This window comes from Dromiciops gliroides, chromosome 3 (assembly GCF_019393635.1).
Source record: "Dromiciops gliroides isolate mDroGli1 chromosome 3, mDroGli1.pri, whole genome shotgun sequence".
Taxonomy (NCBI): Eukaryota; Metazoa; Chordata; class Mammalia; order Microbiotheria; family Microbiotheriidae; genus Dromiciops; species Dromiciops gliroides.
Window position 1 is genome coordinate 581,144,001 of NC_057863.1, and position 16,896 is coordinate 581,160,896.

The 16,896-nt window shown below is 41.2% G+C and overlaps 1 protein-coding gene across 1 annotated transcript; it reads left to right on the forward strand.

Moving 5' to 3' along the window:
• Window positions 1-2,127: 2,127 nt before the first annotated feature.
• Window positions 2,128-3,370, forward strand: LOC122750031 (hypoxanthine-guanine phosphoribosyltransferase-like). The gene is given in 3 exon segments (XM_043996666.1): window positions 2,128-2,144; window positions 2,146-2,637; window positions 3,238-3,370. Coding segments are annotated over 3 exon segments (642 nt in total).
• Window positions 3,371-16,896: the final 13,526 nt, after the last annotated feature.

A 16,896-nucleotide genomic window follows, 5' to 3' on the forward strand; every position in this document is an offset into this window, starting at 1 on the left:
TTAAAATTTTTTTTTTTTGTGCTGGGCACTGAGGGTTAAGTGACTTGCCCAGGGTCACACAGCTAGTAAGTGTCAAGTGTCTGAGGCAGGATTTGAACTCAGGTCTTCTTGAATCCAGGCTCAGTGCTTTATCTACTTGTGCCACCTAGCTGCCCCTAACCTCCCCCATTTTACTGATGAAGACACTGAGAAGTAGAGTATAGATGACTCGCTGAAGATCCCAGGCAGAGCAAGATTCAAACCCACTTCCTCAGTTTGAGCTTTCTCCAAGGCTCTTTCAATTGGAGTACGCTGCCTCCTTTTGTTGGCCCAAGTGAATTCACAGGAGGGCAAGCATTCCACAGGGCAAGGTATTCTCAGGTCTCAAAAGGCATTTTTTTCCCTCATGGTGAAGAGAAATTTCCTATAGGATCATTCTTGTTGAACTAAGAGTAGCTAAATAGTTGCTTTTTTTTTTTTTTAAAGTGAGGCAATGGGGGTTAAGTGACTTGCCCAGGGTCACACAGCTAGTAAGTATTAAGTGTTAAGTGTCTGAGGCCGGATTTGAACTCAGGTCCTCCTGAATCCAGGGCTGGTGCTTTATCCCATATTGCTATTTCAACCCAGTGACTTTGATACTAACCCTTCCCTCTGTAGGTGCTAGTGGTGAAACAGAAACCATTGAGATTCAGCTTAGAGCTGGAGCTGGCAAGGAAGTACTGCCTGGGCATCGCCTCCTCTTCCCCTTCTTTCTCCTAATCATGTCTGAGTCCGGATTTGAACTCAGGTACTCCTGACTCCAGGGCCGGTGCTCTATCCACTGCGACACCTAGCTGCCCCCAATAGTTGCTTTTTTGAAAAAAAGGGCAACAAAGAAAGAAACTAAAATCAAAATTAAAAAGTTTATTGGGTTGTTTTTTTTTTTTGTTGGTGAGGCAATTGGGGTTAAGTGACTTGCCCAGGGTCACACAGCTAGTAAGTGTCAAGTGTCTGAGATCAGATTTCAACTCAGAATCTTCTGAATCCAGGGCCAGTGCTTTATTCACTGCACCACCTAGCTGCCCCTAAAAAGTTTATTGTTGAGTCATTTTCAGTGGGGTCCAACTGACCAACCCTATTTAGTGTTTTCTTGGCAAAGATACTGGAGTGGTTTGCCATTTCCTTCTCAACCTCATTTTATAGATAAGGAACTGAAGGAAAGAAGGTTAAATGACTTGCCTCTGTGACACAGCTAATAAGTGTCTGAGCCCAGATTTGAACTCAGAAAGATGAGTCTTCTTGATTCCAAGCTCGGTGTTTTATCCACTACTCCAACCTAGCTGCCCTTAACAAATTTAAAGTAATCCAAAAGTCATAATAATTATATTTTGTTCCTTTTTTTTTTTTTTTGCAGGGCAATGAGGGTTAAGTGACTTGCCCAGGGTCACACAGCCAGCAAGTGTCAAGTGTCCGAGGCCGGATTTGAACTCAGGTACTCCTGAATCCAGGGCCGGTGCTTTACCACTGCGCCACCTAGCTGCCCCTATTTTGTTCCTTTTTGCCTTGACATTTTCCACATGGTTTTGTTCAAATTTGGGGACCACTTTTTCTCTACCCTCTCCTCAGATGATTGATCCATCCTTGATTTCTTCCCTTTCTTACTCCATCTCCCAGAAAGAGGAATGTGTTTGCCTTCACTTTCTCAACCTACAAGCTATGTTGAAGCCAAGCCACAGAAAAGCTCCCTAATGAAGTGATCCTCTTCTCAAGTGGTTAGGCTAGAGGAGGGAATAAAGGGGGGAGTCATTAGGTAGCACTCCCTGATAGTACAGGCAAAGAAAGGCAAAAGCCACTGGCCAGGCCCATATTGCTATTTCAGCCCAGTGACTTTGATACTGACCCTTCCCTCTGCAGGTGCCAGTGGTGAAACAGAAACCATTGAGATTCAGCTTGGAGCTGGAGCTGACAAGGAAGTACTGCCTGGGCATCGCCTCCTCTTCCCCTTCTTCCTCCTAATCATCTTCTTTCCTCTCTCCTTTTCCTCTCCCTCTCCTTTGCCTCCTTATCTTTCTCCCTGTCTTTCTCCCTCTTTTCCTTCTCCCTCTCCTTGTCTTCTCTCCTCTTCTCCAGCTGAAACCCAGTTGGCCCAGCCCAGCTTCCCACACCATCATGGAGAACACCAGCCCCAGCAGTGATTGAAGATGATGGCCCAGGCTATGAGCTGGACTTATTTTGTATCCCTAAGCATTATGCCCAAGATCTGGAAAAAGTATTGATTCCTCATGGGCTAATCCTGGACAGGACTGAACGTTTGGCGCAAGATGTGATGAAGAAGATGGGAGGCCACCCCATGGCTGTCCTCTGTGTCCTCAAGGATGGCTATCAACTCTTTGTTGATTTGCTGGATTACATCAATGCACTCAACAGGAATAATGATCAATCAATTCCTGTGACTGTAGATTTTATCAGATTGAAGAGCTACTGTAATGACCAGTCAACAGGGGACATAAAAGTAGTTGGGGGAGATGATCTCTCAACCTTAACTGGAAAGAATGTCCTGATTGTTGAAGATATAGTGGGCACAGGGAAAACAATGCAGACTTTGCTTTCCCTGATCAAGCAGTATAATCCAAAGATGATGAAAGTAGCCAGCTTGACCCCTCGAAGTGTGGGATACAGACCTGTGTGATGTTTAAAATCTATATTGTGTGATCACCTTAAATTAAAAAGCTTCAGGACCAGTCTTTGGGCATTAAATATTTATTAAAAGCATACAGGTATTCACATGGAGTTCAGAAAATTAAGAAAAAGAAAGCCTACCTAGTCTAGAGTTCCAGTCTGGTCTGGTTTCTCTTCAAGTCCTCTGCTACCAGCCTGCTTCAACCATGAACTCACTAGCAAACTGATTGTAGAAGCTTTTTTTAGGTCTGGAACAGAGGTGGTCCTTACACACTGCTTCAATCACGAACTCCCCAGCAAACTGATTGTGGAAGCTTTCTATAGGTCCAGAGCAAGGGTGGTCCTACACACTGCTTCAAGCTGGATTGGTTAACATCCTCCAAATCCATTGGTTCACTGAACTTGAAGGTGTTCTCAAGTTAAGCTCCAAGTCTAGCTTCTGAGGACAATACCTTCTTAAGGGCTAACCAGGTGTGATTACAATCTAGTTAACTTTGAAGTAGACTAATCAGCAGTCAATCACTCTCACTTGATATAATCAGTTTAGATTAATCCCCAGGTGGATCTTTGAGTATCTGCTAAATCCCATTATTTTATCACACCTGACTTTGTTGGATTTGAAATTCCAGACCAATTTGTTGTTGGCTATGCCCTGAACTACAATGAATACTTCAGGGACTTAAACCATGTCTGTGTCATTAGTGAGAATGGCAAAGACAAGTACAAATCATGAGATCAACTTGGTGTGCAGAGAAGCTTTGAAACACTTGGAGGAAACCCATCAACTTCACCTCTGGACCCCTAGCTCAATGTGTCCGTGTCCATTGTTTCAGCCCTGGGACCATCTGCTCATTAGAGCTTTCTGCATAGAGTAGTGTATTTATCTTCTCTGTTTTATATTGGAAGAATGTCATGTTGCAGTTCTAATGGCTCTTTCATTTGCCCTACAAATTTTAAAGACACTATCACTTCCCCTGGGTGGGTTGTATTGTTCAAGTTACTGCTTGACTTATGAGTGGGAAATTACTTAACCTACTGAACTGAAAGAGTTAAAGTATTATACATGCAAGAGAAACAGGTAGACTGACTTTTAAAAATGGGTAATTTAAATATTTATGTTAATGAAAATGCAGAGAACTGAATAGTTAATTCAGTTTCAACAATTATTCCATTTCTGTACAGAATACAAGAGGCTTGATTATTTTCTGATACCCTTATCTATCTATAATAATTATATTCTGATTTCAAGACCTTTGGTTGTTGTTGCTAGTGATGAATTGAAACAGAAGCAAAGTGTTCATTTGAGATGGTCAAAAGAAAAACAAAAAATTCTATAAAAATTTCAATGACCTGCCTCTGTCCCACTCTTACAGATTATTCCCTTTCTGTCCTTACTAAACAAGTATTGACCTGCTGAAATCTATGACATTTGGGCAGCTAGGTGGCACAGTGGATAGAGCACCAGCCCTGGATTCAGGTGGAACTGAGTTCAAATCCAGCCTCAGACACTTAACACTTACTAGCTGTGTGACCCTGGGCAAGTCACTTAACCCCAATTGCCTCACACACACACAAAATAAATAAATGAAATCTATGACATTTGACTTTTGAAATTTACAGTGCAGAATGCTTAAAATAAAGGATGTCTCTTTGAAAAAAATCATTGCTCCCTTATGAGGCCCATCACTTTGGAGATTTACACAAGAAAAACCCAGTCCCAACTCATTTCAGTAGATACCCTCAGGCCCTGAAGTGGAAGACTTGTCTGTGGTAACTTTGGCCTATGAAGTTGACCAAGGACCTAATTTCTCTGTGGTAGTCCAAGTCATTCCCATGACTCACTGACCCCCTCCTGAGACACTGAGGATTCCTCTGCCAACTTCTCCCTGTTCTCCTTTTACTGGTCATTGCCTGAATCCTGTTGCAACCAGAACTGAAGCCCTCAGTTGCTTCTGGAACACCTCAAAGAAGAGATATGGAGGAGTGAGGCAGGCAAAGACTCTGCAACAACATAAGAGTGAGAGCTTGGATACCAGTAAGTCTGTTATAGTGAAGAGGCAGGATTAGGGCCAGAGCCTACAGGTGAATCAGGGTATTTTTATTTATTTCTTTATTTTTTGTGAGGCAATTGGGGTTAAGTGACTTGCCCAGGGTCACACAGCTAGTAAGTGTTAAGTGTCTGAGGCCAGATTTGAATCCTGAATCCAGGGCACATGCTTTATCCACTGTGCCACCTAGCTGCCCTGAGTAGTTGGTTCTTGATGCCATGGCTACCCTACATGGTCCATGTAGACTTCCTTACTTCAGGGACTGGGTCTCTGGAGGAGGCTTTGACTGCCTCCCAGAGGATGGTAGTTGTCCAGTTCAGAAATCAGAAAGACTGCAGCTTGGGCCTGGCTGGGCTTACTCAGACATTGAGGTCCTTTAATGAGTCTGGCTGTGGGATCATCTGGTCAAAAGCTCTCACTTTGTCTAAGTACACTTGTTGTGGTTGTTTTGTCATTTTTCAGTCATGTACAACTCTCCCCGACCCAATCTGGGGTTTTCTTGACAGAGATACTGGAGTGGCTTGCAGTTTCCTTCTCCAACTCATTCCAGAGATGGGAAAACCTGAATCAAACAGGGCTAAGTGACTTGGCCAAGGTCACACTGATGGCAAGTGTCTGAAGCCACATCTGAACTCAGGAAGCTGAGTCTTCCTGAATCCAGGCCCAGGACTCTATCCACTGTGCAATCTATCTGCCCTGTACTTTACACTTAGTAAAATACCTACACTTACTAAGTACCTTACACTTAGTAAATAATTAAAAGACTGCTATGATGAAATGATCAAGGGAATAAACACCTTCATTGTTTCTGAGGAGTGAACACTTTGATGTACTCAGAAAGTGGCTCAGTTTAATGAAAGTGAATGAGGTGCTGAGTTGGGAATGTAATTAACCACAGAGGGGTGGTCCTAGGTGAGAGGGGATAAAGGGATTTTTCTACTTTACCACTCATTATGAGGATAGTAATTCACACCTTCTTCAGTGAATGGAAAAGGGGTGGAGATAACTGGAAAACCATCTATAAAAGCCCAGTTGTGGCTCTGGTTGAGAAATCCCTGATCAGAGCCTAGACTCCAGTAGGAGCTGTGTTCCTGGCTGCACCACCTAGCAGGACATCCAAGGTAGGTTTCCTCGTGGGCATATGTGAGAGAGAGCTGGGCTGAGGCGACTTGGAGTCAGTAGACAGAAGGGGTTTGCCTCAGAGCCTATGACCTGGCCATAGCTCCATGACCCCCTAACTCAGGCAGGCTGTCAGGATCAAATGTGCAACTACATGGAGACTGAATAGAGTTCTTGAGGTTGGCCTGATGCTAACAGTAGATCAGAAAAAGTCAGAAGGGCAGGAGTGTCCTGACTTGCATTCAGTGGTACATTGATCTGACCTGAATTGGCTTAGGGTCACTGGGTGCAGTTGTATTATTGGGGAGGTCCTGAGCCAGCATCCAAAAGCACTGGAGTGATCCATCACCAATTGCTTTCCTTGCCAGGTCCTACCTATAGACTCAGCAGGCAGGCAGGCACTCAGTCAGTCAGGATACAAAGGTTCCATCTAACTTCTGATGGCTGTCTTATTAAGGGCGGGGAAGGAGAATGCCAAGCTTTCTATCCAAGCTTTGACTCCTTTCCCATCAACTACCAGTTCCACAATGGACACCCATAGCACTTAACCAAGAAAACTCCTTTATCCAAATTAGTAGCCAAACAAAAATGAGAGAAGATATACAGAGAATAGAGAAGCCAGAGTAAAGGAAATACAGAGGTAAAAGTCATACAGAGTCATACTTCCCATTGGCAGTGAAGTAACTCATCTCAAAGAGAGTCTTGGATCTCAGCCAGGGGGAAAGTCCCCAAAGTTCCTAGTATAGCAAGCTGGGGTTAGGGACATGACTGAGACTATCATTGTTCAGTCATGTGCAACTCTTCCTGATCCCATTTGGGGTTATCTTGGCAAACATACTGGAGTGATTTGCTCCATCCTTCTCCAGCTCAAATGAGAAAACTGAGGCAAACAGGGTTAAGTGTCTTTCCCAGGGTCACAGAGCTGGTAAGTGTCTGAAGTGGCATTTGTACCCAGGTCTTCCAGACTCCAGATGCAGAGCTCTAACCATTGAGCCACCTAGCTGCCCTATCAGTTTCTCCCCTTGTCTTCCTAGAGTCTTTTCCTTCAGCAACTTCAAGTAAGGTTGGCCTCCATCTTTTCTCTTGAGGCTGGAAGCCAGAAGTTCCTGAAGCAACTCAAAGCTTCAAAAAGGACTCCCCCAAAATCTGGAGCTCTCTCTGATCTTGCCAACCTCACTCAGCCCCACACAGAGATGGCAGAGGTCATTCACCTCCACCAACAGAGTCCCACAGCGTCCCCACAGCCCAATGGGCTTTGGGAGAGAGGTTACAAAAGGACAATATAATGACAGGCTTTCTTAATGCTTCAAACATTAAAGTAATTAAACATTAATAATAACTATATTTCATTCCTTTTCACAGTGACATTTTCCACATCATTTTCTTCAGATTTTGAGACCAATTAACTCTGCCCCCTCCTCAAATGCCCTATCCACAAATTCTTGTTTCACAGACCAAAGGAATGTACAATGTTTGCTTCCTCTTTCTCACCTGTAAGATGTTTGAACTCACCCACAAAAAAACTGACAAAGCAAAGTGATCCCCATATCAGTGATTGAGCCTCCAAAGGTGGAGATGGAGTAAAGAATTTGGTTGCCAGATAAAGGGGATGTCATTAGCTGAGACTCCTGATAAGTCAGAAAATTACAGTCCAACAGCCAAAACAGCTCTGGGGAGAGCAGTAACTGACTGAGTCCATATTGATATTTTGGCCAATCAAATATACTTTGACATTAATCCTTCTCTCTGCAGCTGCAAGTGGTGAAAGAAATCATTGCCTCGGGACCAGGCATCTCTTTGGGGTCTTGTACAAGAAGAGCCCAAAGCTAGGACATTTCGATGGATACCCCTCAGCCAGAAAGCAAATGCCAATGGGCCCTGGCTTTTGTATATGAAGATTTAGAAGGACTGAACCCCTCTGAGGTGGACAATGTAATCACATCAACCTCAGAGCCCCAGCCAAGACATTGCTGCCCCTGCAGCTCTGACTGTTCCTGCTGTTCAGGTTTCACTTGCATAATTATTTTCCGATTTTCCCTGGCTATATTACTTCTTATAATTATCTTGATAGTATATATATATTCTTCCTGAAACCCTCTACAGACTCTACATCAAAACCATGACATCCTTGCATGTATCCCCAGACTTGGCACAAATTACAGACTGGCAAAGACTGGCTTCTGGATCCTGCTTCTGCTCTTACCACTTAAATGAAGTTAGGGCAGCTCCAATCACTCAGTATACTGTCCTATTTTCTGCCTGCTGTAAGGTACATGAGGTTTCATCTTTCAGTACAAATCTCCATGACCAACTCAGACTAAGGCCCTGACAAGCTTTGCCTGTGGCTTGTGAAGAATGCCTGTCTCTAGATCTGCCTATCCTTCAAGTCTGGTGAAGCCTGAAATAACTCGGTTATCTGCTACCTTCCCTCAGTCCTCTTCCTAGAGGAGGAATTTCTCAGGACAACACTTACAATTTCATAGGAATAAGTATGGACCCAAAGAAGAAATGTGAGAAGACAATCAATCCCACCCTACACCTTTAGAGAGGTGGGAGGGCAACTGGTGTGGCACCTTGCTTTTCTGCAATGTGTTGATCAGTTTGGCTGATTTTTTCCTCTTCCCATTTTTTCCCTCTGTAATAAATATTATTTGTTATATGGAATGGCTCTGTTTTACATGATGATGGAAGAATAATATGAGAAATTCTGGTTAGGGAAAAAACAAATCAATAAAAATTTATTTTAAAAGACTATTATCCCTGCAAACAATTTTTGGTCATTTTCTCTGTAAATGTCAGATATTTTAAAATATGGATATTTATTCAATTCTGTGGCAGTTCTGTTTAGTTGAATGCTAGGATTAAATTGGGAATGGATAAAAGAAATATCTAGAAAACAAAAGCATTTCAAGGTATGAAGTTTTATAAGGCCAATTTGAATGTGCCCATAGAAGGGATTGGTAGTTGCAGTGATTTTAATTATGAGTACAGAGACTCAGAAGGAAAGAGACTACTACTATTCAGGGTCTAATATTTACTAGCTGATCCTTGGCTTACCCCTTAACTTCTAATTGCCTCAGTTCCCTTGATTAAAAAATGGAGATAACAGCACCTACCTCCTAGGGTTGTTTTGTGAATAAAATGATATTATACATGTACAGAGCTTAGCACAGAACCAGGTACACTGTAGGTAATTAATAAATGTATGTTTCTTTCCTTCTTTGGTTCCTTACATTGTCCTAAGATGCCAGCTCATTTTAATTTTCATATGTTTGTCAGTAGCCATTTTGGAAGAACAGTTAAATCTCTTCTCTTGAAGAAAGTATGACTTGTAAGAAAGTCAAACTTTCAGGGCAGCTAGGTTGCTCAGTGGATAAAGCACCAGCCCTGGATTCAGGTGGAACTGAGTTCAAATCCAGCCTCAGACACTTGACACTTACTAGCTGTGTGACTCTGGTCAAGTCACTTAACCCCTATTGCCTCACCAAAAAAACAAAACAAAACAAAACCCAAAAAAGAAAAAAAAAGTTAAGCTTCCTTTAAGAGAGAGGGCAGACACTTCTGCCTCCCAACACCGATACTCTCTCATGAGTACCGCTTCTTGCTATGCATAGTTTTCTTTTTCCATCTATTCTTTCATAGTAACACTAGTCCCATGCACAAATCACTAAGGCAGTTCTTCCAAGTTGACATCAAGTCTGGAGTTTACAATTCAACCAATTCCCACTGTGTTTAGCTAGATACTGTCTTGCATTCCTCTCTTTGGCTCATCCAGACAAATAGCTCATGAAATTTTCTCAAACGCTTTGTTAAAATTTAAGTAAATTAAGTCTTCTGTATTTCCTTAATCCATCAGTCTAGCAGCCTTGTCAAAGAAAATGCGATCCCAAGCGTTACTTTTTCTTAATTTGTACCTTGTGTATTCTCATTAACTTTTTTTTAAATACATGTTTGTTGTTCAATAGTTTTAGAGGATCTCTCCTTTTCTTATGTTCATTCTCTGGAAAAATGATTTATTTTTAAGTGACCTTCTTTGCAAATTTAATCCTACTCTCCCTCCTATACAACAAGCCATCAATCCTCTTTCACAATGATGAAAATCACCCACCCAACTTTAGCTTTGCTAGAAGCTAGGCATCCCCCAGAACTCCACACCAGTTCCCCCTCTTGGGCCTGTAGGGGAAGGAAGAGAATGTTGTAGCCTCTGTGGGTCAGCAATTATCCTTCCTTCCCACAAGAAACTCCTACAACTGGAAAGCCTTTGTTTTGCCCCACTTCCAAACTCACCTCTGCCCATTTGCTATTCTGCCAAGTTCTCCTCCACCTTTTTTAAAGCTTCCCTCTGCTGCCTGATGTCCAGGGAGGACCCAATGGGAGGATGAACACCTAGGAATAATGAGAACCTACTGAACTCATTTCTTAAGGATTAACATACTGCCATCTGGTCATCCTGGGACAGTTGGGTGGCCCAGTGAATAGAGCACTGGGCTTGGAATCAGGAAGACTCCTTTTTTCTGAGTTCAAATCTGGCCTCAGACACTTCTTAACTTATGACCCTGAGCAAGTCACTTTACCCTGTTTGCCTCAGCTCCTCTTCTGTAAAATGAACTGGAGAAGGAAATAACATGATACTCCAAACAAGAAAATCCCCAAATTGGATCATGAAGAGTCAGACGTAACTGAACAACTGCAAATCCTGGCTTTTACTTACTTTCCCAACGATATCTCATCTTTTTCTTTTTTTCTTTTTTTTTAAAGAATGATCTTTAATATTTGAATTGATGTTCTGGCCAAATGAGTGACATTACACTTTTCATACAAACAAAAAACCAACTCGTTTCTGAATACATGACACACATATACAGATGTGTGCATGTATGTTGTGGGAAATAATTATGAATGAACAATATAATGGGTGTGGAAATTTATTTTGATTTGAGGACCCTACCTTTAGGCTGAGATTAGAAAGCCTTGGGCCCTCAGGGTCTTTTCCCCTCCCCCTCTGCTTCAGATGAGCCATAAAGCCCCGTGGGCTGTACAGGACGCCAGATGGGGGGGGGGGAAGCCCCCAGCTCCCTCCAACCTGAGCGGAGCTATCCCAGAGATCCCAGACTGGTCCAGGCCCGGCTCTGGCATAGCCTGAGGCACGTGAAGCTGGAGCACCCCCACACACACACCAGCCACAGCCCTGGCTAGCAGATTAGCTTGGTCTGTGGGGGTGCAGGAAGCTCCGAGATTTGAGTGGAGAGAAGAAAAGTTATATATAGACCTGGGAGTTAGACAACAAAGGGGGGCAGACAGAATGGTTCAGACTGACGAGAGAGGGGGAGAAGAGGTCAAGGGGGGGTTGAGGAGATTAGAAAGGAGAGACGGGGACAAGATGAACAGCAACGCAGTACTAGGAGCAAAGGTGGCAGAAGACAGACTGAACAGGAGGCAGCAGAGAGCACAGAAGCGGTCAGCACAGGTTATAGGTTGGAGAAAGTGAAGATTAAGAGGAGTTAGAAGAAAGTAGCTGAGCAGGGAAAGTACATACTCTGAGGCAAGAGGTGGCTAATGCCCTTATTGTATTCAAAAAGTTCGAGGCACAGCAGGTGGGAAAGAGCAGTGGAAAGAGACACACTGCAATGCAGTCAGGTTGTACATTTTATTTCCCTGTATTCTTAATTTAAATAGTATCTCATAAATAAATTCTGCTTTGATTATTTAGTTAAGAGGCTTCTTAATATTTTGCTTATCAGTTTAGGTGTGGAACAGTGTGGTGGAACTTTATAAACGGCCCACATTAAATTAATAGCAGTCAGATAGCCAAACAGTCAACAGTCCCCAGATTAGTCCTCCATAGTTTAGCTCCGAAAAATTAGCCCTAGTCATTAAAAATATTTCACATTTGAATGTCGACCACAGCAGGACTTACGGCCCCATTATAATTTCTCTAAACTTATCATTTGTCATTTACTTATAATTTTTCATAAGTCCAGTTATTATAATTTTTCCAGGTTATAGTCATTAATAATTAATTTTTTACATGGGAAACTTCAGATCTCCCCTTTTATTAAATGCTGCAATTCAAACTCCATGTCCGTCTCAAGACTATACCCAGCTAGAAGCAAGCCAGCTGGCTCAGTCTGAGTGTGATCCACATCCTTTAAACTGATTACTTTATATAGAGATATTGTCTGGAATCAAAAGGGCTCTGTCCTTTGTGGGCTTTTTTTAAATTATTGTGGCTAAATTGTTTTCTAAATTAATTGCTACTTATAAATTAATGGCTATTGCACCTGTTTGTGCAGCAAGCATTTATTATTAATTAATACCTTATATACTAGTAAAGAATTGACCCATGGCACTTAGCACAGGCAGCACAAAAGCCCCAGACCCATTTTGTCTCTCAGAGAGACAGCATGTGATCTCAAGGGCTACATGGAAGAGTGATCACCAAGCAACTTATTGTGATCCTGTGGTCAAGGCTTTTGATCCTCTTTTGATAGAGGTGAGTCATTATACATTGATCAAAGCTAATTGGTTAGCATCATTCAATTCCATTAGTTGACATGATCTGAGGGTGGTCCAAATGAAAATGAGCTCTACAGAAGATATAAGGGGGAAGTATGCAACAGACTCTCCCAAAGGACAAAGCCTAGGTGTCCTACAATCCCATCAGTCCTTCAGTGAGCCACACAAAAGAATCTATCTCCATTTGTTTTGTTCCCTTGGGCTTTCTGGAGTGTGTGTGTATGTGTATGTGTGGGGTAGGGGTGGAGATGTAGGGGTGGTGGTGAAGAAATGGTCTAAAACTGGGTCTCTGGGTCCTGTGTCATTTGAAATATTGAGGGGAAGCCTTTGGCTGTTCTAAGTTATTGGGGGAAGTTAGCTGGGGTTTCTAAGATAATGCTACTTATAAATTAGAGGCCATTGCACCAGTTTTGGCAGCAAGCATTTATTATTAAACCATATTAAATATTAGTAAAGAGTTGACTGCATTTAAGGCAAGCTGAAAGCTCCCTGCACCATAGAGACAGAGAGTGAGCACATGGCTCCAAAGTAGAGTTCAGAAGCCCTCCATTATCTGGATAGAGAAAATCCCAGCCAGGGGCCTGGAGAGAGAATGTGTGGCTGGTTCCCCTGGGGTTCCAGGACCAGAGATAATAAGCCTCCCAAGGCCCAGAGGAGAGGGTGCTCTTACACACTGTTCAAAGCTAATTGGGCAGCATCATTTGATTCTATTGGTTTATAGGATATGAGGGTGGTCCATATCAAAATGAGCTGTACTGTGCTGAGCTCAAGGCCTAATGAAAGACAGACCCTTTACTGAGAGTTTGACTTCCATTTCTATTGACTCTGGGCTGGCTTTGAAAGAGATCAGGTAAGGTTCCTGAGCTAATCCTTTGAGTAGAGGGGTCCCTGGGTCCCCAAAAAGTCCATTATTAATTATTTTCTCACAATCCCCCATGTGCTTCTTTAAAAACTAAAATAGTTGCCTTATATGAAGCAATAACTAGTATTACAAATACTTTACAAAAGGTTCTTAACTATGGGACTAATGATGATTAACAATGTGAGGGGGAATAAAAGAAGAGAAAAAATTTGAGGGAGGCACTGACAAAAACTAAAGGGGATAGTCCCCTTTAGGAGGTAGAGATTACAAATAGCATATGCAACAGAAAAAAGTGAAATAAAAGAAAAATGTCCATTTAAGTCTCTGGAAATCCCATATGATAACTGAGATGTCATCTGGATGCAGCTCTCGTTCTGGGTGTGGTTTCAGGTGTGGTTGCAAAGAAGTCTTTCTCAGGTTCTTTAGGTGTTGATGCTCAGCTGGAAAGTCTCCTCACCTGGAAAGTTTCCTACAAAATTGATCTTAACACAACTTTAAATAACTTTGCCAATAACCAAATCAAATAATGAGAGTTCACAAAAGCAAATATCTAAGGAAATTCAGAATCTTTTAGAGATTTTACAATTATGTATTGTCCAGTTGTTACATATAAAACTCAAGATATAATAAAAAAATTAGAACATTTAAAAAAACTTAATATTATTGTAATCCCCCATGTGGAGGATGAATTGAGAAAATGTCATATGAAAGTTATCAGATTATTTTCAGTTATAATAACTTCTAACAAAAGTTGATGTCTCTTGAAGGCATTTGCAAGAGTCCACAAGTTATGCTGATATACCCTTCTTTAATACAGGACTGAGACAATTGTAGTATTAATTAAGAAAAGGATTTATATCCTGGCTTCATCACTCTTTGCATCATGTGCCTAATTATCCTCATGCCATTATGAGAAATTAAAGAAGCTAACATAACTGGTAACAGATATCAAGGCCAAATCCAATACTTTGGTCATCATATGACATCTGAAATGTTGTTCTCCCAGCCTTTCCCAGGTTAGTTTACCACCTGTTTTTCATGTGTGTGTAGAAGAAGCCCTTCAGGGTCACTGGCACCAGGGCTACTCAGGAATAGACTCCGAATAAAATCAATTAATGCCTCAAATGATAAGTTCCTGTAATCCAAGGCTCAAATGAATTGTAACAATTGAGGAAATTGATGATAGCAAAAAGTGTGAATTTGCTTTTTGACTCAGGATATAGTTGTAATATACGATAATTCCAAATAATACTACAAGTATATAATTACAATCACATAGATAGGATATGATAAATATAAATGACTGACATTATTCATTATTACATAATTTCCATCAGTGTATTAATAATTAAAATTGGGGGCAGCTAGGTGGAGCAGTGGATAAAACGCTGGCCCTGGATTCAGAAGGACCTGAGTTCAAATCCGGCTTCAGACACTTGACACTAGCTATGTGACCCTGGGAAAGTCATTTAACCCTCATTGCCCCACAAAAACAAAACAAAACAAAATAAAATCACATCACCTTGGGAATCAATGGAAGCTGTCCACGAATCCCATATTTTTCTTTAAGCTAACTATATAATCACCAACATATTCTTATCTGTAGCATGAATGTAGTATATAGTATCTAGATGCTTTTCCCTTTGTGAAAAATCAGAATATATTCTAATACAGGTTAAAACACAATTTAAAAAGAATGACAATCTCTATGATAATAAAAACCCATACAACTAATTCCAAATGTGGATGCACCATCCAAAAATTATCTTTATGTAGCATTTGAACTGACCTTATTCCTCTGAGGGAATATGGAATTTTTCTGGTTGTACCCCCTTTGGGAGCTTCTAAGGTCCCCAAACCTCATAAAATCTTGCTGTCTTATTCTACACTTTTGCAAAATATGACCCTGTTTATGGCAATAGAAACAGGTTCTCAAAGGCTGATGATGACTGTCTGCCACTTGGTTCAGCTTACTAGAAATTTCCTGTATGGAAGTTAAATACTGTGGATTGTGTTTGTGTCCTCAGGGGTGCTGGTGTCTAGTACCTGATACTTGCCTTGCACCTCTTTATTCAGCTTAAGTTTTTCCTCTCTGATCTCTTCCACCTTTTCTTTCTCTGGTACTTGAGTAGGTTTTTCTTGTTTTTTTCTCTTTTTCTTTTTCTTTTCTCCCTCTGTTTTCCCTCTCAGTGTCTTTATGTGCTATTCCTTTCCAAAAACGCTTACTCATTGTTTGCATTTCTACATGGGAAGAGGATACTTCTAACTCATAAGAATAGTACTAGGGCAGCTGAAAGAAATAAATTTAGACAGAGGCCACAGGTGTGAATTGATTATAAAGGGATGATATCTGTAAAGAATTTCGTTTTTTATTTATTGTTTTTTTCTAGGTCAGTCTGGGTTGGGTAGCATGCCCAGGGTCATGCAGTTGGGCAGTGTCTTATGTCTGAGGCCAGATTTGGGCATGGGTCCTCCTGGGTCCAGGGTGGATGCTTTGTCCACTGTGTCACCTAGCTGCCCCATGATGACATCTTTACCATAAAATTAAGGGATGAGAGGATTAGACTGGGAGAAAGGGAAAGGGAGAGGTGGAATGGGGTAAAGTATCTCACATAAAAGAAGCAAGAAAAAGCTTATGGAGTGGTGGGGAAGATGGGGAGGAGTGGGGGAGTGAATGACCCTTACTCTCATGTGGATTGGCTCAAAGAGGGATTCACATATACACTCAAGTGAGTATAGTAATAATCTTGCCCTGCAGGGAAGTGGGAGGAGAAGGGGTGGAGGGATGAAGGAAGGGAGAGCAAATTGGGGGAGGCACAGTCAGAAACAAAACACTTTTGAGAAGGGATAGTGTAAAAGAAGATAGAAAATAGAGTAAATATCATGGGGAGCAAATAGGATGGAGGGAAACACAGCAATAGTAATGGAAAAAAATTTGAAGCAGAGGCAAGAGCAATGTAAGATGACAGTGATGGTGATGGTGATGGTGATGGCACTTTGTTGGGCTATTGTGAAGAAAATTCTTCGTCAGGTATAAGGTACTATATAAATGTTAGCTATTATTGTTGTTGCAATAATCAACCTCATGGGGGTTTTGTAAGGATATCTCCCTATAAAGTACTATATAAGTATAGTTTACTATTTAAAAAAAAGATGAGTGAGATTCCATCAGAAAAACCTGGAAGACTTACATGAGCTGATGCAAAGTGAAATGTACTGTATACAAAAAACAGTAGTTTTGTAAGCTGCTGTAAATGACTTAGTTATTTTTAACAATGCAATGAGCCTAGACCACTCTGAAGGTCTTATGAAAAATGCAAAGAGCTGATGGTATCTGAATACAGGTGGAATTATATTTTGTTATTGTTAGTTCTTTTTCTAAAGATTATTTTTGTCTGCTATGTTTTGCACAACTCAACATGTATAACTTATATTGAATTGTTTGAGTTCTTAAGGGAGGGATAGGGAGGAAGGATGAGAAATTGGAACACAAAGTTTTAAAAACTGATGTTACAATTTGTTTTTACATGTAAAGTAGGGGGAAATTCTAAATAAATATTTTTTTAAGAAAAGCATTTAATCACTAGTAAAAACAGATAAAAAATATGACTATGACTTCCATCATGAGTAATTATCTCCTGTAGAGGTAGGATGGAGTCAGGGTTTTCTTTTCTCTCTAAAGCTAGAATTTCAGTTGAGGTTAATTTAGAAGGC